This window comes from Thunnus maccoyii, chromosome 1, assembly GCF_910596095.1.
Source record: "Thunnus maccoyii chromosome 1, fThuMac1.1, whole genome shotgun sequence".
Taxonomy (NCBI): Eukaryota; Metazoa; Chordata; class Actinopteri; order Scombriformes; family Scombridae; genus Thunnus; species Thunnus maccoyii.
Window position 1 is genome coordinate 5,638,514 of NC_056533.1, and position 25,179 is coordinate 5,663,692.

The window sequence follows — 25,179 nt, forward strand, 5'->3', positions numbered from 1 at the left end:
TTAAAATTGAACTGTCTCCCAGCTTCTTTTTCCTCGCTAGCGTACAGAATTAAACCACACAGTTGCCAAGCCCAAGTAGAAGCAGCTGGTATTTTGTATCTGTGTATTGTCACAGACTTGCATTTAGGTTGCCTTTCAGTTTCAGTTGTGATAAATAGCCTTCAGCCTGATAGCAGCGCTGCTGAATGGAGTCGTGTGTTTAGTGTCAGTGTGGAAGAGGACTTGCTGACTTGGGTCTTTCCATTCTGTAAACCTTATTTGACTCCCCAACAGAAGAGGGGGTGGGGAGCGGCAGAAAAGAAAAGATTAGGCTACTATTAAAAAATGCTCCTTATTGTGTGGCGGGGTTGCCTAAGTGGGTTGCTCGATTTTGATTCTGTTTCTTTCTTTCTGCCCTCTCCCGTCGCCCCACGCACATACCAAGTGATTGGGGCAGAGAAAATGAACATTTTCAACTATATTTGTGCTTCTTTGGGTCATGCACATACTGACATGCTAAGTTTTTTTTTTTTTTTTTTACCATGGAGGCCACAATCTCCGTTTATACAGTATGTTTCTGATGAAATACAGCCATGATGTTAACATCATCTGTCTTTTAAACCTCAGCGAAAAAGATGTTATTTCTGCTCATGACCACAAAGTTCATGACATCTCACCCTGTCCAGCTCCTTTATGCTTAAACATTTTAGATAAATAAATGTTAATATAGACACGGCAGCTTGCACAAAAACACACACATAAAAAAAATTTAAAAAAAGATGAAACAATGTTTTCATATGAATTTTTACTTTGCTATAAAATCCATGAATCTGTCATGACAGTTCTGTGCTGTGTGGGTTGATGTTGAACCTCCTGCGCAGTGACGTCCATCAAACGCTGGTGGAACTAGTACAGATATTTTAATTTAACAGCTTCAAGATACAAGACATATCAAGCATCTATTGTGTATTCCTTTTTGTTTCTTTCAAGTTCTTCTTTTTTTTCCCTTTTTGTTCCCGTGTTTTGAACTTAACTGTGTTGCTCAGGCCTTTAAACTCTGCACTCTCATCATGCAATCTCATGACTGTCAGCACATCACAGGCTCTTAACTATCCGTACAACGAGGCCAGCGTGTACAATCTGATGATGACACCCTCACCTCAGATTATGCTGCTGTCAACACATTCCCAGGTTGTCATCACTCATCCTTAGATTCGTATTCAGAAGGTGATTGTGTTGATAACAGACTGCTGTTGCACTAAATTGTGCGTCATCGTTTTTCGCTGCGCAGAGGAAGTGGCGGAGGGCGGGGTCAAAACCGTTATCACCCTATCATATCTCTGACAGCTACCTGTCAAAATCAGGTCGCAGGGAGAGACGCGAGGAGATCCTGCGATGCTGACACAGCCAAATCTGCAGTGTCTCTCTTTTTTTCTTCTTTCTTTCTTTCTCTTTCTGTTATTTTGCATTGTTAATTTTCACTGCAATCCAGCATATGCTTGCTAGGAAGGATGATGATAGTGAGGACAAAAAAAAAAAAGAAAAACAGGAGCAGAAAGGAGAGGCGGAGGTGGTGCTGAGGGTGTGTGTGTGTTTGAGTTGGGGGTTGAGGGTGGGGGGGGGGTGTGTAGTATCTCAGGACTGTGGTGTTTCTAAAGAAACTGAAAAGCTTATGAACTGTCAGCGTTCTGTCAGAGAGGAAAATAGCACGGCCCGTGAACCCGTTTGATGCGTTTGACTTTGTGTGGTGTTCGCACATTTGAGCGAGGGAAAAGAGGGACAATGAGAAACAGACAGAGGAGAAAGAGGGGGGGAAAAAAAAAAAGTGTTGTGTTGTGATGTGTGGAGGGCTGGTTTGAAGTGACACTCAACACACCTTCCATTTTGTCTCTCCCTCCTTGTGTTGTCTCTGTGTGCACTCCAGATGTTGGGGAGGACCTGGGGAAGGCAGCGGGGAGCGTTCAGCCGTCTCTGTCCCAGCATCGTGAACGGAGTCTGGCTTCGTCCTCCAAGGATTGCCCTTACTGTGGCAAGTCCTTCCGCACTTCCCATCATCTCAAAGTCCACCTGCGGATACACACAGGTCAGTACATCCACGGATATCACTTTCCCCTCGGCCGAGTGCAGGCAGGGAGTGCTTTTCTCCAGCAATGAAACATTTATTGCACTCCATGCAAAATTTACTTGACTAGTTGTACTGACATCCCTTCTGGGGTTAGACTGATATATTGGTGTATGAATATTGGTCTAATCCAATATTGGAATCAATCTGCCTCTGATATGATGGATATGATGCAGATTAATTGATTGCATATTCATTTTTAATTGATGAATACAGCATTGGTCGTCTCTAGGAGGGCCTTAATCTGAATTTATTCTGATGCCAGACTACAAAGTAATATGCTAAGATACGTTTCTTGATATTAGATAAGAGTGAAAGCATGCAAGTAAGAAAGAACAGCTGGTCACAGTTTCCAAATCACAGCATCACAATGTCCTGAAAAAAGCAATAACATAAGAACCCAGTCATCCAAGTTCATCAGGAAAACATCATTCTCACCTCAGACTCATAACTCTGTTTAGTCCACTCACTATAATTATAGAGGTATTTTCTTTGTAATTTTATTAGATAGTTGATTGCAATGCCTTTTCTTTAAATTAACATAAAAACAAAAGTATTCACAAGTAGGAATCTGTGTTTCCTAACAGTGTCTCTCATTGAGGCCTAAGGCCCTTGTTACTCTTTTTTTTTCGTACTCATCATTTCATTGAGCTCTAATTAACACAACAAGGGTTCAGTGTCCTACGATGACATCACTCAGAGGGCAATTTCACACTCGCTAACTCTCAATAACTTTCAAGCCAAAACAAAGCCAGCCTATCCACAGTTTAGGGATATGCGTGAGATGGTGTGCCCAAAAGATTTAGTTCTATTTTTCAGTCAAGCATCCTGGCCCTCTGCTTTGTACTCTCTCTGCCCATACATCTCACCAAGCAGGGCTCAGGTAGCTCTGTGATAACCTGTCCGCTTGTTGTTGCTGGGAGGTTAAGGCTCCAGTCAGAGTAATGATGTAGACTGTGGACTGTAGCCAGGGTTGTAACCCTCTGCAAGGTACAAACGCCCCACTGACTATCCAGGTTAAAGTCACAACTAGACCACACAGAGGACACCTTAGAACAAGGACAGCTGGTTCTAGCTGGTGGGCCTGGTGTGTGAAGTGTAGGTTTGTAAGGTGATTCCCCTCCTCCCAGTTCATCTCACTGGAAGTTAATGTTTCTAGACTGGAAAGAGCAAATTGTGATGTTTAGACACTTTTAAGTTTTGGGGAGTCAGATTATATTTAAACAGTTTTATTGATAAATTGATTAATTGTTGGGCAAGAAAATTGTGTAAAATACCCCTTACAATTTCACAGACCCCAAGGTGACATCTTAAAATAGATATGTTCGACCAACGGTCAAAAAGCAAATGATTTTCATTTCACAGTGATATAAAACAGAGAAAAGCAGCAAATCAGTACATTTCAGAAGCTGGAACTGGAGAATGTTTGACATTTTAATGCTAGCTGGGTGACTCTATGTCAGTCCACACTGAAATATCTCAACAACTACTGGATGGATTGCCATAAAATTAGGAAACATTCACATTCCTTAGAGGATGAATCTTACTGACTCTGGTGATCCTCTAATCCTCACTAACAATCAGATGTATTGTCATGAAATTTGGTACAAATACGCATGGTGCCCAGAGGATGAATCTCTATAACTTTGGTGATCTCCTGACTTTATCTAGCACCACCAGCAGGTCAAAGTTTACCCTTTTTCAATGTCATATCTCAACACAGTTCTTGGCCCCCAGAAGATGATTCTTTCGGATTCCAGTGATCCTCAGACTTTTCCTCTAGTGCCCCTATGAGGTTAACATGCGGGAAATGTCTCAATAACTATTGGATGGATTGTCATTAAATTTGGTACACACATGTAACCCACATGAGTAATTGCAATAACTTTGATGATCCCCTGACTTTTTATACAATACCATAATCAGATCCAGTATGTTATGATTTGTGGTAATTGGCAAGTGTTAGCATACCACACATATCATAGCATAACGTACTAAACTAAGATGGTGACCATGGTTTAATTACTTAGGTTGGAGTGCAGCTGAATACCTGGAACTCACAGGTAGAGGCTTTAATATGTTTTATTATACTTTCAGAGGTGTCTTTAGGGTTTTTCTTGTAGTATATCAAAACACTACCAAACCTTCTGAAGCCTTTGTTTGGCCACATGAATTCAGTCAAATAAGCAACCGCTATGCTTTTCTGAAAATATAATTGATTTTTGCCACCAGACCATCACTGGGCCCATCACAATCATGGGAACCAAAATACAGAAAAAAGGAAGCTATTTCATGACTTAGAGTAATTTCCCCTTTCTGCCAATCAGAGATTTGTACCCCTTAATTCCTCAAGATGTTCTTGAAAAGCTGAGTCCGACCGTCCTGACCTTTTTGTCAGTTTCTACACTTCACAACTAAGTAATCCTTGAGTGCCAGTAGAGACGCTGAGGCTAAAACACTCACAACTGAAAATGGAAATCCCTTACAGCTGAGAAAAATCAATGCTCGCTTTTCTTCTTATTCTCCTTTTCTGTCTAACTCTCCCTTGCTTTTTTCCCCCTTCTTCTCCATGCACTTAAAAGGCAGAATGAGAGACCACCCGTACTGTAACCCCCTTCTGCTTGCCTTAATAAGAGGCACATACTGTACCTCAGATCTGGAAAGGAATAAGAGGAAAAAGCTGTAGAGCATGCTAATACGTCTGCTGTGTACTCACATAATTAGGATCCCTGTGTTAAATAGCACATCCAGGTCACAGGCAGGCCATCCCCAGCTACACTACAGTACTCTGTGTGTGTTGATGTGTATGCCTGAGTGTGCTGGTGGTGGTTTCGGGGGCATCTGTTATCTGGCGTTGAGAGAGCTGAGTTATGCCTGCTTTGAGTGGTACAGTAAGGATCCCCATGAGGGGCGTATTTCATCTTAGAGGAAGCTGAGGCCTCACCCTAGGCCTGGCGTTAACTCGTTTGACAAAACACACACAGACAAGTAGGTCCATCTAATTTCATCCACACAGCATATTTTACACTTCTCCAGTCCGATGGCGGATATACAGTGCATTAAAGTCTGTGTAAAGGAAAATCACAGATTTCTTTTTAAACACATTATACATGTTAGAAAATAATTGCTGGAAACGTGATAAGACTGTGAATTATGTAGTACTGACTTGTGGAGTTAGAGCGTTAAACTGTTTTTCACCATTTCTATGTCAAGGATTTTTTGGGTGGGCTTGAAATGGTGACGTAGAGGGGTGACTAGCATGACCCCTCCCCCACTATAAAAACACTAGAAAGCACATACTCATAGTTACTATTTTTACATCAGGTAGTTTTACGAACTTTCACCAGAGTCAACTTGGATTTGCTTCGGATAATCTGCTGTTACTGGTGAATGGGGACATTTTCAGTCAATGTTAGCACTTCACTTATTTTAAACCCAGCTGAAGCATCCGTTGACGGGTGGATCCGCCAGCAGCTTCGGCTGGAGAGCATGTGCTGGGCAGCACCTCACCAAAAAGCACAGTGTTAGGGGCTTTTGCTCCAAGGGTGACAGCCACAATAAAGCTTTTTTTCAGCAGAGAAGTGAGTAACATGAAGTGCGCCGAACTCCATTGAAAAAAATGACAATTTAACATAATGATGATTGGTGATGGATCTCTTGTTAACTGGTCATTTAAGTTTCATTTTTACTGAAACAAGTCCACATTTAATGACAAAATATGTGCCGAATTAAACAGTGGCTCCTAACATTACTTTATTTTTTAAATTGTCATCATTTTGCTTGCCTTAAACCTCAAACAAGGCCGATTTTAAATTGTGTATTTTTATACAGGAGTTTGGTATATTGTAAACTCAGAGGCTGGTCATTTGGGCCGTGCTTTCAGCGCCTTCAGCGCCTTCAGTGGACACACCCTCAGCATTTCAGAGCAGAGAATACTGCTGATTTTTCCATAATTTTTGAAACCTAATTTTATATACTTGGCGATCATTCAAATTTGGCTGGCTGATTAATTACCCATTTGTCTTTGGTGTGACAAACTCAGAACACATATTTATTACTGCTTTACACAGACTTTAAGTTTTAATGGGGAGCACTCTATGCATCTACACCTTGGAGTAAAAGTGAGAAAGGTTGGTGAGGATGTTGTTTTTTTGAATGGAATGTATCCCTGGATGTGAGCCCATCTAAGCACAGCTTTAGCATAGCCTTCTACACATGGAGAGAAAAACAGCTTGATGCATCCCCAACATCTGGCCTTTAAATCATTCCTATAACCTAATCATACCAGCTCCACTGTGACATCCTGATTACATCCACAAGATGACTTTTACAGCGGCTAAAGATCTTCTCTGTGCTCCGGTGACAATGCAGAGAAATTCACAGATGACAGCCGAGCTCCCCTTCATCCTAATGCAATGTGAGCGACACAATGGAGTTGCTTACCGAGCCGGTCGGAGCAGCATTGTGCATCGCAACGCTGAGATTAATGAGAGGCTAACACCAGCTTGAAAGAAATGGAGTGAATTTAAATTTCTCCAAAAGTTAAAGAGCTAATGTTACAGTATTAATTTCCTCTTGAACAGTGAGTGGGAAAATATCCATTAGCAAAATTAACCACAGTTTTCTAGGTAGCTAACATTGTGCGGCTGTGGCGCTACAGTGTGGGGCCACAGCTAATGAACACACTGCAGAGGGTGATATTTCATTATACAAATTAATGCTCACATTTTAATGGGAAAGTCACATAATGAATCTAGGCTTCAGTGACAGCAATTAGAGGCCCAGATTGTCCCCTTCTGGACAAGGCACTATTTAGCAGTAAGCAGCTGTGTGTAAAAAATAAAAAGGTCCTCGCTCTTGACAATAGCCACACATAACTTCAGGCAGGGCGGCATAACCAATAAGAGTCCCTGCTCACCTTTAAATGAGGAGAAGGGGAGACAAAGAGAAGGAGAAAGAGAAAGAGGAGAGACAGGACTTGCCCATGTCACTTAACCTTAACCTAACCTTGTAATCAGGATGAATCAAGAGGGACCTGTGATCTCCCTCTCCATTCCTCTCACTTCTTCTCCCCCTCCTTCCTCCCTTTTCTCCTCTTTTCTTAGTGCTCCCTTCTTTCTAATTGATCTCAGTATGATGACACCGCTAAATTTAATGTATCACATTTGCCATTTGGAGAACACTTTTATAAGTTCTTGAATGCTTATTCTGTGCATTTAATGGTGTAATATCCCCCTCTGAGGCAAATGAACTATTAACCCTGACAGTATTAGTAGCATGCGCAGTTCAGCACAAACTTAGAAATGCGGCTGTTGAAATTCTACATTCTCTCATGAGAAAATCCAATAATGAATTGATACCACGAACAAGTATTGTCTGTGTAAGCAAAGCCTGATATATCTTATTCCTTTGTGTCTTGGAGCTCTATGTTTTTCTAAAAAACTACTAAAAAACATCAATGAGACACACAGCACTGTACAGTAAATACTCAATAGCAAATATGTATTCATCCACAGCTGAAAATAGTCCCTAACAAATGCACTTTTTATACGTTTGAGTAAAAACTATACCTGTTATGGGAAATTCTTGAGTTTCATTTCATTCAAACATGCAATTATATATTTTTATCCAATTTTTTAATATTTATGTCAGGAGGAACCAATGGGCTTAGAGCTGACTGCCACAGACAGGGCAGGGAAGTCAGAAAGTAAAGAGTGATGGACATTTATTCTTTTCATGGGATTTACTCACAATAAGAAACATATTGAATAATACCAGTCTTTATTTTATCATTGGGTGGACACACTTATCAAAAGTTCCTGAGTGTATATATAGTCCACTAATGGTGTGATTTTCCCCTTTGAGGCAAAATCGAACTGTTAACCCTGACAATATCAGAGGCCCTCTCAATTCAACACTAACCACTAACTTAAGCAGATATACTTAAAACAGATGTAAGGCAGCTTCTATCCCGTATTCAACCTCTCAAACATCCCACTGGTGTTTTTTTTTCCATCCTTCCGGCCAAAAGGAAATTCATCTTCCAGTATGTCATATCTATTAAGCCATTTTAATTGCCCCTCTGTACAGGTTTGGGGTATTTATCTTTACTTGTTTCTATGGCGCCATCACAATTCGCAGGAAGCCAGATGAAATCAGTACATGCAACATGAAGTGAAAACATACTGTGGAGGAGCAGATCCCAGCACAGCAATCAAGACAAGGATGATTTATATCCACAAAGGTGTCACTTAGATGTTTATGAGCTCTACTTTCTCAGAGGCAGAGCTAAGAAAGCTGCAGTGGTGCATTTCTAACCCTTTTATCATTCACCTTTGTCTGGAACAAAAACCTCCAAAGAAGTTAAACAAAGTGAAGGAGGACAACAGCAAAAAGTTTACTGTTCTATTTTTAACTCCCGAATAGCAATTTCCTGGTTTTGTGGCGGCAGTGATCTGTCATGTGGCTGGGAGGTTGTGCTGTTTGCGCTGATATCAATTAAAAGTGGATTAACGGGTACATAATGACCTTTAGCAGTAAATTGTGTGTAATGTTGCAAGGCAGGATACAGTATATTCCCCAGATGTCACACCAGGCCCCTGACGTATGATGGAGCAGATGTCTTAGCCAGTCCAAATGGCCCTCTAAGACACAAACACACACACACATACACACAGGCTCAGGCCGACACGCACGCATAAACATGTGTTCACACATATTTCAAATGGTGCACATACCACGTACGTAAACACAAGTAGATGTAGAAACGCACTTGTCGTCTGTCTCACTCACTCCAGATATATTTAAATGCTTAATTTTAATGGAAAACTGGAATAAACTGATCACACTCTGAGGGCATTTGTATTTATTTTCAGTTCGCTTTACTCCGTAAACATCAGAGGGGATTGTCAAACATACAATCTTCTGTGCTTTTCATTCTCATTTTAGATATGTAGATGGTACATTAATCTTTATTTTCCCCCCATGAACATTAACAACCTCTTATAAGGAAAAAAAAAAAGCAGAGGAAGAAAAAAAAAATCAGATCAGTCTAATTTCTGTCTAATTTGGCTCCTAGAATATCATTTTGTCCAGTTAGAGGAATTGAGAATGATCATTTGCATCAGGGACGTTTCCTTATTAAATCAGCACTGAGCCTCTGTTCGGCAGCTCACAGGAGAAGCACTTATTGGGTTAAAAGCTCATCTCGTGTGGTTTATTTTAAATATACTCTATGCTTCATAGCCACTCTAGTGTAAGAGAAAAGATATCAAATCACTGTCTTTCTATCTATAGTCAGGGCTATCTGTCGCAGCCGCCTGCTCACTCTCTTTCCCTTTTTTTTCTCCCTTCTCTCTTATTCTTTCTCTCTCCTCTCTTCAGCATTTCCACCTTCTATTTTCTTTTGTATACACTCCTATTCTTTCCTCTCCTGTATCAATATTGTATTGAGTTGGTGTTTGTGGCCCTTTATTTGAGAGCTCTGCAGTAGGTCTGCAGATCGCAGAGTCTTTTTCTGGAATGGTGCCCTCTAAATAATGATAAATTACTTGAGCAGTATGCCATTTGCTAATTATATCCATGATTTACTACACAGCCCGACTTAAATCATTCAAACCAGCCTTGCGTAACAATGCCTTTTTTTCTTTTATAAAATGGTTTCCATGTGTATAATCTAAACATTTTATGGCCGTATACTGTATAGAAATGTGCACATAGACAAATAACACTTGACAACATCCGTTTTTATTCCTTTTCCCACCAATCCCTTTCTCTCTTCACACAGCCACTGTTATCCCTCGAACAGAAATTCCACTCTGGGAACTTTTTATATGTATATATTTAAAAAAAAATAAAGCTTAGCATTTTTCCCTCTCTGTTCATTGTTTAATGAATCCAAATCTGGCTCAGACTCCAAGCCTATTATAATTGCTAGCAGGATGTGTTCTATTTCAACATAAGTATCATTCCAATGGAAGATCCACTTCTGGCAGAATTATGCTGGTGTTATACCATTATCAAGAATATTCATGAATATGGATGTGCAGCATAAATAAATATATGTAAATGTTACACAATAGATTCACCCCTCTTTTACCGTAATATAAATCACTTTGATCTGTGTATCCTGTAGTGAATCATATTGTTCTTTATCATAGGGCTTCATTACAACAAGCATGTGGTTCACATATGTCGCCTGCACATTTGTTTTCTTTTTTTTTTTTTTGTTTTTGAATACTCATTGACTTATTTTTTGCATCAGAGTGTATCATCCATATTTTGTTCTCAGTGCTGGGCAGTGTGGCAGTGGTTGGGGAGATCTTATACCGTGGCTGATTTATGCTTCTCAAGATAAACTGCAAATAGGGAATGTCCGAGAAATTGCACTCTCATCGCCAAGGCACAGGCCTGACAGCAAACAAGGCCAAAACAGAGGCATGATGAGCCCACCGCAGGCATACACACACACAAACACACACATAAACACACAAACCCATACACAGATACACAGAAACACACACAAATAGAGGCCCAGCCGCACCCTCAGCCCCAGCCCTCGCTTGTGCAAACACAGATAGCATCGAGACAGTTTTGCTGTCAGTTGAAAATATTATCTCTTGTAGTGGACTGAAAGCACCATATGGTGAAATGTTTTTATGGTGTTGATGTGAGTGATGGCTCACTTGGCGGGGCTGGATCGAGCTGGATCGACCCATATTCAGATGCCTACCCCATACCCCCACCCCCCCTCCCAATACACACACACACATACACACACACACATGCAATAACACACATCAAATGGAGCAGAGCTGACAAGAGAAGAGACAGGGGATTGTTGGTTGAATTCAGGATCTTGTTCATTATTACTTTGTTTTGTAGTTCCTCATTCTGATGTGCTTCTTTTTTCTTGCTGAACTGCTTCTTTCTCTCTTTTACAATTTTTCTCACTTTCTTCCCTCCTCCTTTTTACAGGAGTTATGAATTTAACGTGTTTTGATGTCAAGGCAATTGCAAACTATTCTCTTTTGTTATCGTAGTTAATGAAATGCATATCTTTTTTGTAAGCTCTACTCATTTGACCTCATTTTCTTTGTTCAGGGAGGTTACATGACCCTAGGGTCCACATTCCCTGCTCCAATAAATAGGTTTTGATATCCAGTCAATCTAATAATCAGGTTAATTATTCACTCTTTTCCCTGCCTCTCCCTTTCTGTTTCTCTGTCTCTTTCTTGGCCTCTCAGGAGAGAAACCCTACCGGTGCCCTCATTGTGACTATGCTGGCACCCAGTCTGCCAGTCTGAAGTACCACCTGGAGCGCCACCACCGTGAGCGTCAAAATGGCTCCACCACCTCAGGCCCATCCTCTGGCCACACCCCTTCTTCTGACCACAAAGAGGATCATGGGAAGACGGCCGGTGGTGGCATCTTTGCCCGCCCAGATGTCCTCCGTAATGTTTTCAAGGGGATGCCTCCCAACTTAGACTTCAGGGCAGGTCCGTTGCTGCCACATCAGTGGGCGTCTGCCGGCATTATGTCTCCACATGACCGTGATCGTGAGCGGGAGCGTGGAGACCGCCATTTTGACTCCGTCTCCTCAGCTGAGAACATGAAGACTGCCGATGGCCCGTCCTCCCTGGCCTCAACAGCGACAGATAGTCCCGCCAGCTTCTCCGATTTAAGCAGGGCCTACCAAAGTATGATGGGAAATGGAGTTCACTTTCAAGGGTCTCTCCAGGCCTTTATGGACAGCTTTGTCCTCAGCTCCATGAAGAAAGATATGAAGGACAACCAGAGCCCAGTCCAGCTCCAGGCCCAGCGCTATCATGACAATGGTGAGCCCAAAGCCAAGCGAGCCACCTCAGCTGACCAGGACAGAGAAGAGAAGGTTGAACCCAAGAAGAATTCAGAGCCAGGCAAGCCTGGGTCCCAGTATGAACCGCTGGATCTGTCTGTGTCGGTCCGGCCTGAGTCTGCATCAGGTTCGCTCCCTGGCTCCTCAGTCACCATCCACGATAATGTGGCCTGGCATGGCTGCCTCTTCTGCTCCTTCTCCACCTCTTCATTGGAGCTCATGGCTTTGCACCTCCAGGCCAATCACCTGGGTAAAGCCCAATCGCAGCGGTCTGATACAGTCAAGGAGCTTCACGGAGAAGCTTCTCCCACCACCTCAACCCATCCATCCTCCAACACCAAGACGTCTGGTGTGACCCCTGATAAAGACGGAGACAGAGATGGAGAGAAAAGCCAGCTAAGCTGGAACAACCACATGGACCAGCCCTACAACCCCTTCCAGAGTGACTTCTACAGGCGGTTTGGTGGATTGTATGATGGATCCCCAAGGGCTCTCCAGAGCCTCCAAGGGTATATGGCCCCGGCAGAGCAGGGTCTTGACTTACCCAGCCAGGCGTTCGGAGGAGCATCTTCAGCTGGGGATAACCAGATCGGTGAAAGGGGCTCCTGTGGAGACGCTGAGGAGGACCAGGTTGGATCTGATGATGAGCTTGTAAAAGCTGGGGTGCGCAGTGCCAGTGAGACCCCTTCGACCACCCCCAAGAGACAGCAACAACATCACTCTGATGAAGAAGAGGAGGAGAGAAGAGTGGCTGAAGAGGAGGAGGAGAGAGATGAGGATGGGCAAATGGACATGGAGAGAGAGGAAGAAGGAAGTCCAGTTTCAGACCACCTCCAGAACCACCCTAAACAGCTCCAAGATGACTCCCCTCTTCCCCCGAGGAGCGGGGCTGGTTTGGCAACATCTTCCTCTGCCATGACACCACTTTCTCTCATTCCTCAAACTCAGAACCAAGCTTTGCCCCTGGAGAAGCACTGGCAGCAGGGCCTGGGCCTCCTCTCTCCTGGAGGTCCTCCAGGACTGTTGAAGGCTGAGCAGCAGACCCACCTAGAGCAGCAGATGAACATGCTGTCTGTCCTCAGAGCCTACAGCAATGACAACCTCCCCGCGTTCAACGGCCTGGGAGGTGGAGCAGGAGGAGCACCCACAGGGGGCATGAAGAGACCAGATGCACCTGGTGAGTGTGTATTAAATCTCCACCAGCACTGTAATGGCTGTAAAGCACGCACACATATATAGTCACAGACATACTATCAGAAAACCACACATATGAAAAATCATGAAGACACACATGTGTCTTAAACACAAATTCAATTTTCCCACCACCGTATACACATGAACACTAAACACACAAGACAAACACATATACATTTTTTCCCTGACACCCACAAAGGAATCTCAGACACTCACTAAAGGTCTTGAGATTGGCTCTGAAGTGATTTCAGCCTTATTTCAAGCAAGTTTAGAAGCTATCAGCCTGGCGACTAGCAACAGATTAATCTTTATTACACGTTTATATTACTGGGAGTGCAGCGCCTCCCTCCCGCTCCTCAGCATGGAGGGAATAACCCTGGGTGAGTCAGAGCAGGACCTCAGCTCCCCGTGCCATCTCCTCCACATGTCTCTTAACTATCTTAGCTTTCATAAAGCCGGCTCCCAAAAGCCCATTACTTTATAAGACTCGTCGATCTATGACCCTGTGAAAAATGAACTGTCAACTTTCATGATTCTGCTAAGGTTACAGCCGCTCCTTCAGACTGAAGAAGGAAGTCCTTTTTCTTTTCTCTCTCTCTTTTTTTTTTTTTTTTTTTTTACTATGCTCTTTTGCAGTTTAGGAGTGGTTGGTAAAGTGTCTCTAAAGGAGGAAAGTAAAAAACCAAAGTTGGTGTTGAGCTTAAGAACACTTCTATGCAACAACAGAGACAGAAAATACAGAAGGAACACTATTAAAACCTGGTACTGTTAGCTGAAATCCTATCAATGACAACTCCTTGATGTTGTAAACTGACAAGTGAATGAGTTGGCAATTGCTCACGTTTAATTCTAATGACCTCAAAATTATAATAATAATAATAAACTAAAATACATAAACTGATTTCTACATTCATGAAGTGTCAGGAACAGTTTGTTGTAGCTACCTAATTTACAATATTGAATGTACTCCTGTCTCTCAGCTAACAATAGCCTGATAGTCCACAGTGATAACTCTTTGCTTTCTGTGTATAACAAAAGAATGGAACATTCCTACTGTGAATATTAGATCTTATGTTTACAGGCACACATTCATAAAGATACAGTACAGTAGAACATACATTAACTGATAATAACAGTGACCTCTTTGATAATTCAGGAATGCAGCTACATGTGTTCATCTGACCTTTCCATGTGGCAAAATATTATCCGTTGTCATGGAACCAGTCTCTTTGCATATCTTAACATCGTGAAAACATTTTCACCATGCAAGGTTAATATATAAATATATATGTATATATGCATTTAATAGAGAAATGTCTTTGTGTGAGAATGCCCTTCTTATTGTCTAATCAGGAAGCTTGTGAAAGCGAGCTATGCGATGTGGGCAGTTCCCTTTGCAACTAGGAATGCTTGACCTTTATAGATAAGGCTTTCTCTGCAGAACAAAAGCCTTTCTTACACGTTGTTATTTTGTCCTAGTCTGAGTCAGGCATTCATTGTAATTAGAAAACCCAACAAGTTATTATGTATCCAACTTCCTGGCAATAGATATTCACCATTCAAATCTCTAGGATGGCACTGGAAGATAGCATAGAAAAATAGAAAAGATCGTAGGAAACAGGAGTAAACTCAAGACGTGTGGTGTGCTCGGATATGAGCAGGGTCCGAAATTAACACCTGCCAAGTGCCAAATGCGGGTAGATTTTCTGTTTGACAAGTAAATCTCGGAAGACTATCCATCACACTGGCGGGCAAATGTTTATACCAAAATATCCACGTAATAAAATATCTGGCATGATGGCTGGGAGGAAATTAGTCATGTTTGTCTCTATCCAGTGTAGACACCCGCACCATATGTGTTTTTGTTTTTTTTATGCATGTCTAACTGGTTTTCATTGATTGAACATTCAACAACAATAATTTGAATCTTACGGTTGTTATTCCATCATGTGGAATTCAGATGTTTGATCCATCACTCAGAACTATTCACTAAAGTTGAGCTCTGTTTTTAGATATTCCGCACTTACCTCTCTCTCTCTCTCTCTCTCCACCCAAACGACGGAAACCCTTGGTAGCAGCAGAGAACTTTAATCCTTGGAGATGTTTGTTTTACGGAAACACTGTTGTTTGTATTCAACATAATACCTTATTATCTCAATGAAATGTACTGAAACGAATGTGTATGTGACACAATAAGGAAATTTATTATTATTAATATGCTTGGCCAGTGTCTTTTTTTCATCTACCAATCCACTTGGCCGGTGAGTCATAAAGTTAATTTCGGACACTGGATATGAGTGTTTAGCGTGGCAACTTAACCTGCCAAACTCCATCTCCATCCCAGTCACCAGTTATCAATGTGTAGTGTTATTTGGGTTCAGAATCAGAGAATACAACTCTGTATCTTTGAGAGTTATTTTATTATTATTTAATATTATTTTATTATTGTTATTATTACTGATGCCTTAAAACATAAGCATGATTTTAATTCCTTTGCTGTTAAAAGCAGAGTTAATTTTAACTAGTTTTCATACTATTGGATAGTTTAATCTATTACTGTGCATCATATCTTATGAACTGACCTTTTTTTTAAAAAAATGTTTGTAATTAGATTTATAATTAATATCTTTGTCAACTAAATAGTAGAGATGTCTCTAAAATGTAATGTAGACATATAAAGTAGCAATGGAATGAAATGGAAACACTCAAGTTAAGTCCAAATACCTAAAGTTTTACTTAAGCACAGGATTTGAGTAAATGTACTCCAATCCACCACTGCTATTATTCTGGCTACTTTCACTACTACTATTGTTACTACTGCCAGATCTGCTTGAGTTGCCATTAAATAAATAATTTCCAAATGCATTGTAAAGCTTGGATGAGAAAATAGACACACTTGTTTCATAGTAAAATGCACTACTATTAGAGTCCCTCTTTATATGTCCACTTGTAAACCCCTTGTGTTGGGGGGTCACCCGCAGTGTGAAGAGCAAGAGCCACACGTTCCGCTGTTATTTGGTGGGTGGAGACGGTGGGGGTAGCAAAGACGTCCGAAAAACTCAATTCAGACCTGGCAAAATGTGATTATCTGGAGTGGGTTTGCATTAGGTTTGTATGCAAATACAGCATAAATCATTAATATCGAAATTCTCCCCTGAATCTGCGGGAGCTGTTGTAGGGCACGCGCTGCACGTCTGGAGTGGCCGTCTCTTCATTAGTATGCCCAGAGGAGGGGAAAAGGGGTACAATGCACATGAATCTACTTGCACTTTGACACATAACAGATACACACATATACGGATGCACACACACACACACACATTCACACATCCGTAGTATGAAACCACACCTGCCTAAATTGGCCCAGGAATTGGAGTTATCAATAAATGTCATTAGCAGCAGCAGTGGCCCTGAGGTCTCTGTAATCAGACAAGGTATCTGGTTACTGAGATACAGTACACTGTGTAAAGACGGATATGAACCCGCATCATTTGCTGTACTGTAGATGTGCTTAACACAATCAATACTTGGCTGCAGTGGAGACCTATCTATAGCCATACATTATCAAACATGAAGTATTACATTATTCAAACAGTGCTGTACATGCCATGACTGCCTGTGAACATTGCTCCTCACACCGTATTACTTACATTACCTCAACCCCCTCGTTCATTTAACATATTAAACGCGGACCAGGACTTCAGAGGGTTGAGATTGACAAGCTGGAGAGGAAGTGTTGATAGAAGTGTGGGACTTGGATGAACGCGTCGAGGATTTCAGAGGAGAAAATGGCAGAGCTCACAGCCGAGCACCTCGCGCAATTTGAGAAGTGGGCTACATAAACAGAGAGTTAGTGGATTACGAGAAAGAAAGAAGAGAGGGGAACGCTGTATATTCTCACATCAATTAGACCCATCACTCCCAATTTACAAGTACTCTCACATTGTGCTCTATAGTTCTCTTCATAAGTGTTGTTGTTTGTTGGTGTTTGTCGCTGACAAAATATCATCAGAGAGTCACCTCCTGTACGCACATTAGATGACACTAAAAAGAGTCTATTTTTGTAGACTTGAGAGGATGAACATGTACCGCATGTGCCTCAGTGTCACTACACAGAGGCAAGAAGCACAGTAATGTAGCATCAGTAATAACAGTCTCCTCTACTGTATGTAATGACAAAGTGTGCTGTTGCATAATGTACAGTGTTTAATAAGGTCTAGGTCTAACACAGAGAACTGATTAGATTAAATTCATATACTGCTCTAAATATAAAAGATGAAAGTGATTAATAACATAAATATGTAAACATATATTGACTTTAAACCTTAATAGAACACACATTTCTGGCAAAGGAAATGAGAGGGGCTAGTTACACTTCTGCCAAACTCCATCTGCTGAAGGCCACAAGATGTGGCTTAAAGATCTGGGAGAATAAAATTATAAAGAAGAAGAATCTAGTCGGTGGAGGGTTAGGGTGAAGTTTAAATCAATTATTTTTATTTAAAGGGAGACGGTGTAATTCATCTTGTCGTTAACTATTCCATCTCTCACTTATTATGTGACTTCTTTGAAACAACATCTCATAACTCTATAATAGCAGGTTTCTCCACTGACACTGGCCTCAGTAGACATGCAGGCATGCAGTTCAGTTAGAAGACTTTCTGTTTTATTTGAACACGTGTGTGGGTACAAATAACACATGCCAGTTCTCCTGATCTAACTACTAGCTTGTTACTTTGATATAACCATATGCCCAACTTTGATTGAAAACAAATACTTTACACCACTTTTCTTGGGATTGTTGTGAGTCATTCCAAAAAAAAAAAAAAAATGTAGATGATAGATGACTGAAGGAGAACTAAAGAAGGCTGGTTGAGTGAGAAAAAGTTTAAATTACAACAGTTGATTACAAATATCTCCTGAAATACACTGAAAAATGTCGGTGAGTGAACCGAAAACTGCAAAAGCAAACAGATTAAGACACACTGAAGAGATGATTGACAGGAAGACATCAAAAATAATAATGACCTTTACATAACAACATAATGGCCTTTTTGCGCTTTTGCACTCAAGAAGCAGATATTTTAGACTTAATGTTGGACTCTTTGCTTGTGCCACAAATGCAAAACTCTGCACATTTAAAATAGAAATAATGAGTTTAGAAAGATTTTATTTCACTTTTCCTCCACGTAGTCTTGCTGTGATGTCATTGGCCTTTTTATCATACAACCCAAAAGGGTCTGCAGTTGTGTGTGTCTGTAAAAGTTTGTGTGTGCGCGCACCAGTTTAAGGGAGTTAGGTTTTCATCTTAATTGCAGCACTGGTTGTGTCACTAGTGGCCAATTACCTCTGTCAGAGGGAGCACTCTATAGCCTGCCTTCACTGTAAGGGATTTGAACCCACGAGTGCTGAGGTCATATCAGAACATCACGCACGAAATGTACAGACCGTACACACACATAGGCATACATCCGTATACGCATAGAGGAGGAGGCAAACATTCTAACGCATGCTCGCTGAGTAAAGTGCAGGCCATTGTAATAAAAGGCTGTTTGTGTGTGTGTGTGTGTGTGTGTGTGTGTGTGCGTGTGTGTGTGTGTGTGTGAAACAGGTTCTGTAAAGCACTGATGGTAATTAAAGACATATGGTGGGATTGGTGGGCTCGCTGTGAAGCGCAGATGTAGTGGATCACAGTTGGCATTACTGGTGTAATTTTCACTTTCTCTGGTTTAAGTGGAAGAAAGGTAGGCTTAACAAGTGAAGCTCCACACACACACACACACACACATGCACGCACACACATCTACTAGATGCACATATGCTGGTGTCTGTCTAACACAGATACAGTATCCAGCAGCATTCACCACAGTTCATTTTGACTCATTATTGAGTCCTGGGCTTGTATTTCTCAGCCTGCTCAGATAAAGCAGGAATCTTTATTTTTTTACTTTTGCTCACAAATTTAAGAATAAAAAGCACAAACACACAAAGCTGAGCTCACATGTGTTTGTGTTTTGGAATGATTGTACAAATTATCATTACCAGAAGCAATATATTTCAGAATAGGGTAGTTTAAGCCCATTATTTGTATTTGATTTGAACATGTGATAGGCTTTTACACTATTCATTTATTTTGTTCTTTCTTGCACATCATAAATAAAGCTGGCATGGGTTTTGGTTGCAATCTCTTTCCATTCATTCATTGTCTAAATTTTACTCATTGTATGATTTCTCTGATCTGCGTCATCTACCAGCAGCAGAATGCCTTTCCTGCTCCAGTTTGGATTTCTTATTTTCTCAGTTTCCACCATTTTTTCTATTATATAATTCCTATTCATTAATAATAAAAGTATCATACTGTTGCTAATTTCACATGTTAACTGCTGGATACTCATACTAATGATTCAGACGAATGAAATAAACTTTTTTAAAGAATGAAAATTTCTGCAAAGTTTTTGCAGAATAACATGTCACTGAGTAATACATGAGGATTTAAACAAGTGAACAACAGGGAAGATGTAGGGTAAATCCTTGTGTCTGATTGGTTATCCCAGCTCAGAGCGTACACGTAAATAATCACATGACCACTTGAGAGCTGCTCTTAAAGGTTTACCCTATTATATATTCTGTAAGTACCGTACTGTAGGTGTGAGTCTTTTGATAAAAGGTGTCTAATTCTTCACTTTCAGCAAAGAAATGTTATACTCTTATTTTGGCTCTTTTGAACTGCTTATCCTGCTCATCCTATAAACAAGACGATACATAAATACAAGTTTAGCAGCTATAGAGGCCTCAGTGCCATTGAAGTCATGTCACCAGTATTTTTTTGTGTGAATTTTGGGGGTTTTAGCAACATTGGTGAGAGTTTACATTCTTGGTCGTCAGTACCGACCTGGTAACCACACCCAACCTGCATTTGTTTATACTGTGAGTGGAAACCGCAGCATCTGGAGAAACACACAAAAACACAGGGAGAAGATGCAGCATGCAGCCACAGAAAAAAAAAAGAGCTCAGCTGGCCATCAGATTCAAACTTGGGATCTGTTTACTGTAACTCAGTGATTAGATCTATTCTCAAGTTGTGTATATACATGAAAAGGAACTCCCAGACTCAGCACCTCTTTACTTGCCAACAGCATAAGTGACTCTGACCATAACTTTCTCTGCACAGCTTGACTCCATTCTCAGATAACATCCCTTTTATCTCTATACTGCACACACACCTGCATGCATTCGTACGAACCCACAAACCACCCACACCCCCCCCCCCCCATACACACACACACACACACACATTTAAAACTTGTGATAATGCAAAACCTGGTAATTGCCAATAATACTGTCCTCATCAGGTGGTTAATTACCATGAATTTGGTTGCTGTTTGTCTCTAGCAAACATGCACACATAAACACTCACACAAAATGCTTTGACAAGTGGAAAGGGCTGGGGTACTTATTGCTCCCAGACACCCCTGTGTTTACTAATGAGCCAGACAGATAGCTCACCTGCATCGCTGTAATTATTCTGTACACTTAAAAGTAGGTCTGAAAGTTCAGAAAGGTGACAGTCTAGGAAATAAGAGAAGGTGGGTGGTACTCATGGTCTAAATTACATGACGGTATTTATATTGATCATGATAGCCATGGTTAGATTTCAGAGTCGTTGCCAGTCATTTATTTAGCAGACTGAAATGCATCTTTTCTGAATAATCTATACACAAATTATGTCAGAAGAATTCAAAAACAAAACCAGATGAGCATCTACACTCTCTGCCACTTTTATGTCTCATCGGTGTGGTTGCATCGTTATTCCTGTTTCCTTCCCGTGTTCAGTGAAGACAGCTTTACAATACAGTGCCACATCAACAGCAACAAGGACATACAGTACTGTATATTTATACACCTGAGACCCTTTTGTTGCACATTGTCAAACCTTTGTTTCTTCTGTATTTGACTTCTGCGGTGTTGTAAGCTTCAATAGATGAGACTGTTCAGTTGTTCGTCACTGAGAACTGTCTCGCGGTGACACCCACACAAAGAGCAGGATTGTCATTTCTTAGCTTGGAATTAAAGGATAGTGTTGGCTTATTAAAACTTGTGTCTTATTTTTGTAGTTTTGACCTGTAAAAAAAATGTCATTGCTGAGATCTGGGAACACAGCAGCATCACTACAACCAAGTCCAATAAGGCAAAAGACATGAGCAGTCAAACTAACATATAAGTTATAAGAAAAGTCAGTCTTATTTAGCTTATTTTGAGGTTAAACTCAAAGTGAATGCCCTCACAATGTTGCTAATTCCACATTGCACAGGAAAAAAAAATGTACACATGCAACATGTATGGAAGGTCAAAGATGAAACATGTTTACAACAGACATTTTGGATAATAATTGTACTGTTTGCCCTCATTTTCTCCTCCAATTAGCCACAAGAGGCAACTGAGACATAATGCTAACAAATGCTAAAACAAAGTGTAACAGTAACACAAGCAGGGAAACGTCATGAAGTCAGCAAACTGACTAAGTAATCTTGGTTATACAGCAATATCTATCTAAAGTTTGCTAAGATTAGCTAACATTAGCCACCATAAGCTACTGGTCATACCAGACCAAGTAAGGCTGTAGCAGCAAAATGCCTGAGTGTATTGAACCGAGCAAGAGTGAGTTTTATTCCTTATGAATTCAGCTTTTGATTCATAAGAGTAAGATTATTTTATTTTATCTTTAAAAGGTTACATAGTACTTACATTAATACTCACTGATTGTGTTTATTGTACAGTCAGACTTCCTCTTATCTATGATGCCGCATTCCCATATCTCAGCAGTTAACCTGGTGAGTACAATCATATTGTTACTGATGGAAACGATGGCCTAAAATACAGAAATGGGACCCAAGTTGTCATAAATCAAAATGATGGAAATTCTGGCTGCGCAAAATTCTCCTGACAGTCATATAAGCAGGAATATGGTTTGAGTCAGGGAATGTCAGTGTCAAGGCTCATGCTTCTCCCTCCCTGTCACTGGACCACACTATTCACTTAAATGGTTATTTCATGGCAAATTCAATTGCAGGCTTGCAAAGGGTCTTGTAAACAGCTTAACCCGATTCAAACTTTGACCAGAGTTTGACCAACATCTGACTGGAAAACGCTGCCACTGATGTTTCTCTGTTCAGACCAAAGCGAGTCCACCAGCGCTCCTTCCTCCTTTCTCTCTCCTCTTAGATCTCTGCATTTCACTTTCCCACACTCCGGGATCCTCTCTTTTCTTTATCTCTTCCTCTCTGTCTCTTTCTTTCCCTCCTTGTTGCTGGAGGGCATGGGCTCCTCCAGTGATTAAGCTGTCTGGAGGCCTGTCTGTCTGTCTGTCTGTCTTTTACTGAGAAGAAGAATACGACTGTTGGTGATACACTTCCCCCGGCTCTCATTGTGTGCCTCCGCCGCGCCGAGATGACAGCTTTGACGGCTGGCGAAAGCGAGGTGCTATTTCACATGCGCAACAATATTACCAGTTTAACTTGCAGAGGTGAATTATCACCTTGTCACCCAAAAGTGCAAATAGTGTAGTTTTCAAAGAGCAATTAAGTGTAATAGCTGCTGTCAAGCCCTAAGGATGGTACCTGTTGCTCTCTCTTTACTCTCTCTGTCTCTCTTTTCTCCTCGGCAGATGTGATAACTCTAAAAATATTTTCCCCTCGCTAATTCCCTCGATATCAACTGCTGCGCCTGCTGAAAGGCCCTTTTTTGAAAAGGCTTCATATTCTTCCCATGTTCCTCTCTCTCAGCCGTCTTCACTAATACCCCCGATGATATTGGCCACATCACATTTCCTGGAAGTGCTGTACAGTGAATGAAGGGCAGTATCGAGTTGCCCCTGAAAAAGAAATGGAGACGAATGCTGGATGATAGCAAAGTTACATGACAATTATTCTATTCATTATTTTAGAAACAGGATGGGAAAACAGGAGGGAAGACAGCGTGGGAGCTGGGAGGTTACAGGGAGCTGGAGATCACATTCATACAGTATATATGTGTGTGTGTTCACGTGCAAATCAAGTGCTTTTATGTATATATGAAAGTCTGTATACCCTTTCCCCCCCCCGTGCACACTCATAGCCACGTTAGTGTGCATTGTATTCGATATTGCAAAACATGAAACAATGGGTTATAAATTGGCCTTCCAACCCGATATATTTGACATGATCTCTGCTTCCCATCTCGTTAGTCTGCTGTTTGTTTCTTTTCTTCCCTGACTCCTGTAGACTTTGTTCAGTTTGAGTTGCTCCTCTTAAGAATGCAACGTTCCCTTCCCCAGGCGCCCTGGAGATGTGAGGAGGACGCCTCAGAGGAGTTGTACTCATAAAGCTCCTCATCCTCCGAGGGAGAGACAGAGAGAGACAGCAGAGATACAGAGAGAGAGAGAGAGAGAGTTGTACCGCCAGGCACAGACACACAAGCATAATAACTACACTTACACAGCTAGTCGACACATACTGTAATGAGACAATGCCGCCGCAACTTCAAGGAAAAACACAGATATATAAAAAACAACAGAGAGCAAGGCAGAGGGAGAGGGAAACAGGGGGCTGGTGGGGAGGGGGGGGGGTAAAAAAATGAAGAAACTATGTCAACTTTTATTTCCTCTGTTATTCCACATCAATGGAGGCATGCCGTGATACTAATAAAAACAAAAAATATACACAGGTATAGACACATAGGCAGCGAGCTGGCGTGTTTGAAAAGCTCAGTGGCAATTAAGGACAAATAACTTTGCATTATTTTCCGTAGTGAAGGATGATACCGACCACTCGCTAAAAACATGTTTGATTTAAACATCAAAAAGCACTGAGAAACAAATAAATAAGAGTCAAATCAACAAAGTTGCGCTCGGAGAAAAAAGAGAGGGAGAGGGAGCGAGAGAGAGAGAGAGAATACAAACCGCAGGGGGAATAAGAATAAGAATAGCAAGCATCGAGACAAATAAGCCAGCAACATTATAACATTAGCAGTTAGAAAATACACTTAATTCCTCAGCAGAGATGGATATAAACTGCATTGTTGCGTTGCAAATCCCAGCAACCGGATTTAAACTACTGCATTGTTTTATTAGGGAAATATGGGGGTGGAGGAACACTGCTTGTTCTAATTACAGTGATTTAATCAGGATTAGAGAGGTTACCTGGATGAAGCTAGGGGGCATCTATGGCAAGGGCACATGCTTTTAGACAGACTGGTTACAAGCAGTGGGATATTTCACAGAGCTGGTCCTTATCGAGACTCATCTGCGACAATGACTTCAGCTCCTGAAACAATGACTTTCTTTGCTCTAGCGTGAGTAAACACTGGCCTATTGTTCTGCCTCTCTTTCCCTCCTCTCTGTGTCTTTATTTCTTTCTTTCTCTCGCTCCCTTTTTTTTCCCCCCTCCTGCCTAGTTAAACAGCAGGCAGAGGGAATCCATTTTAATCTGATTAATAACTTAGTTGATCACATATAACCTAATTTTCATTCAGTGCCGCCCTTGTCTGCCCGGCCACATCCACGCTGACCTTTGGAGTCGCCACAGTCACAATAAAGCACAATAAGCACCATTGTGCTGTCAAAAAAGCTGAAGATGTTTTACATCATTACAAAAATTTAATGTCTCCATCTTTTTAAATGGGATGCTTTCTACAAAAGGCCAGGCCTGCAATTGAGTGTGTGTGTGTGTGTGTGTGTGTGTGGGGGTCATTACGAGCGAGACTCGAGTTTCCTGGGTCGCAGGGATGGGAACAACTTTTCTCATGCATTCACAGTAATATGAATCGTCCTTTTAAAACAGATATGGTTACATATTAGTTTTGAAAGGTACAGTAACTGGCTCAGCGTTAAGCTGCCCTCCAACACTGGGGCTCTTTGTTCCTCAGCCGAGCTAATAACTGGCCCCTGATCCTCATCTCTTACTGGTTGTGGAAGAACACTCTCAACTTTTTTCTTCTTCTTTTTTTTTCATCTTTTTTTCCCCCTGAATGTATCTTTGATTACAACGTTATA

At 41.2% G+C, this 25,179-nt stretch overlaps 1 protein-coding gene across 1 annotated transcript in view; it reads left to right on the forward strand.

The window, feature by feature from the left end:
- The window catches only part of znf536 (zinc finger protein 536), a 240,092-nt gene that overhangs the window by 176,026 nt on the left and 38,887 nt on the right, over positions 1–25,179 (forward strand). The window contains exons 6-7 of the mRNA XM_042419451.1: positions 1,904–2,062; positions 11,347–13,134. Coding sequence (XP_042275385.1) covers positions 1,904–2,062; positions 11,347–13,134 — 1,947 coding nt within the window. The remainder of the gene's footprint in view (positions 1–1,903; positions 2,063–11,346; positions 13,135–25,179) is intronic.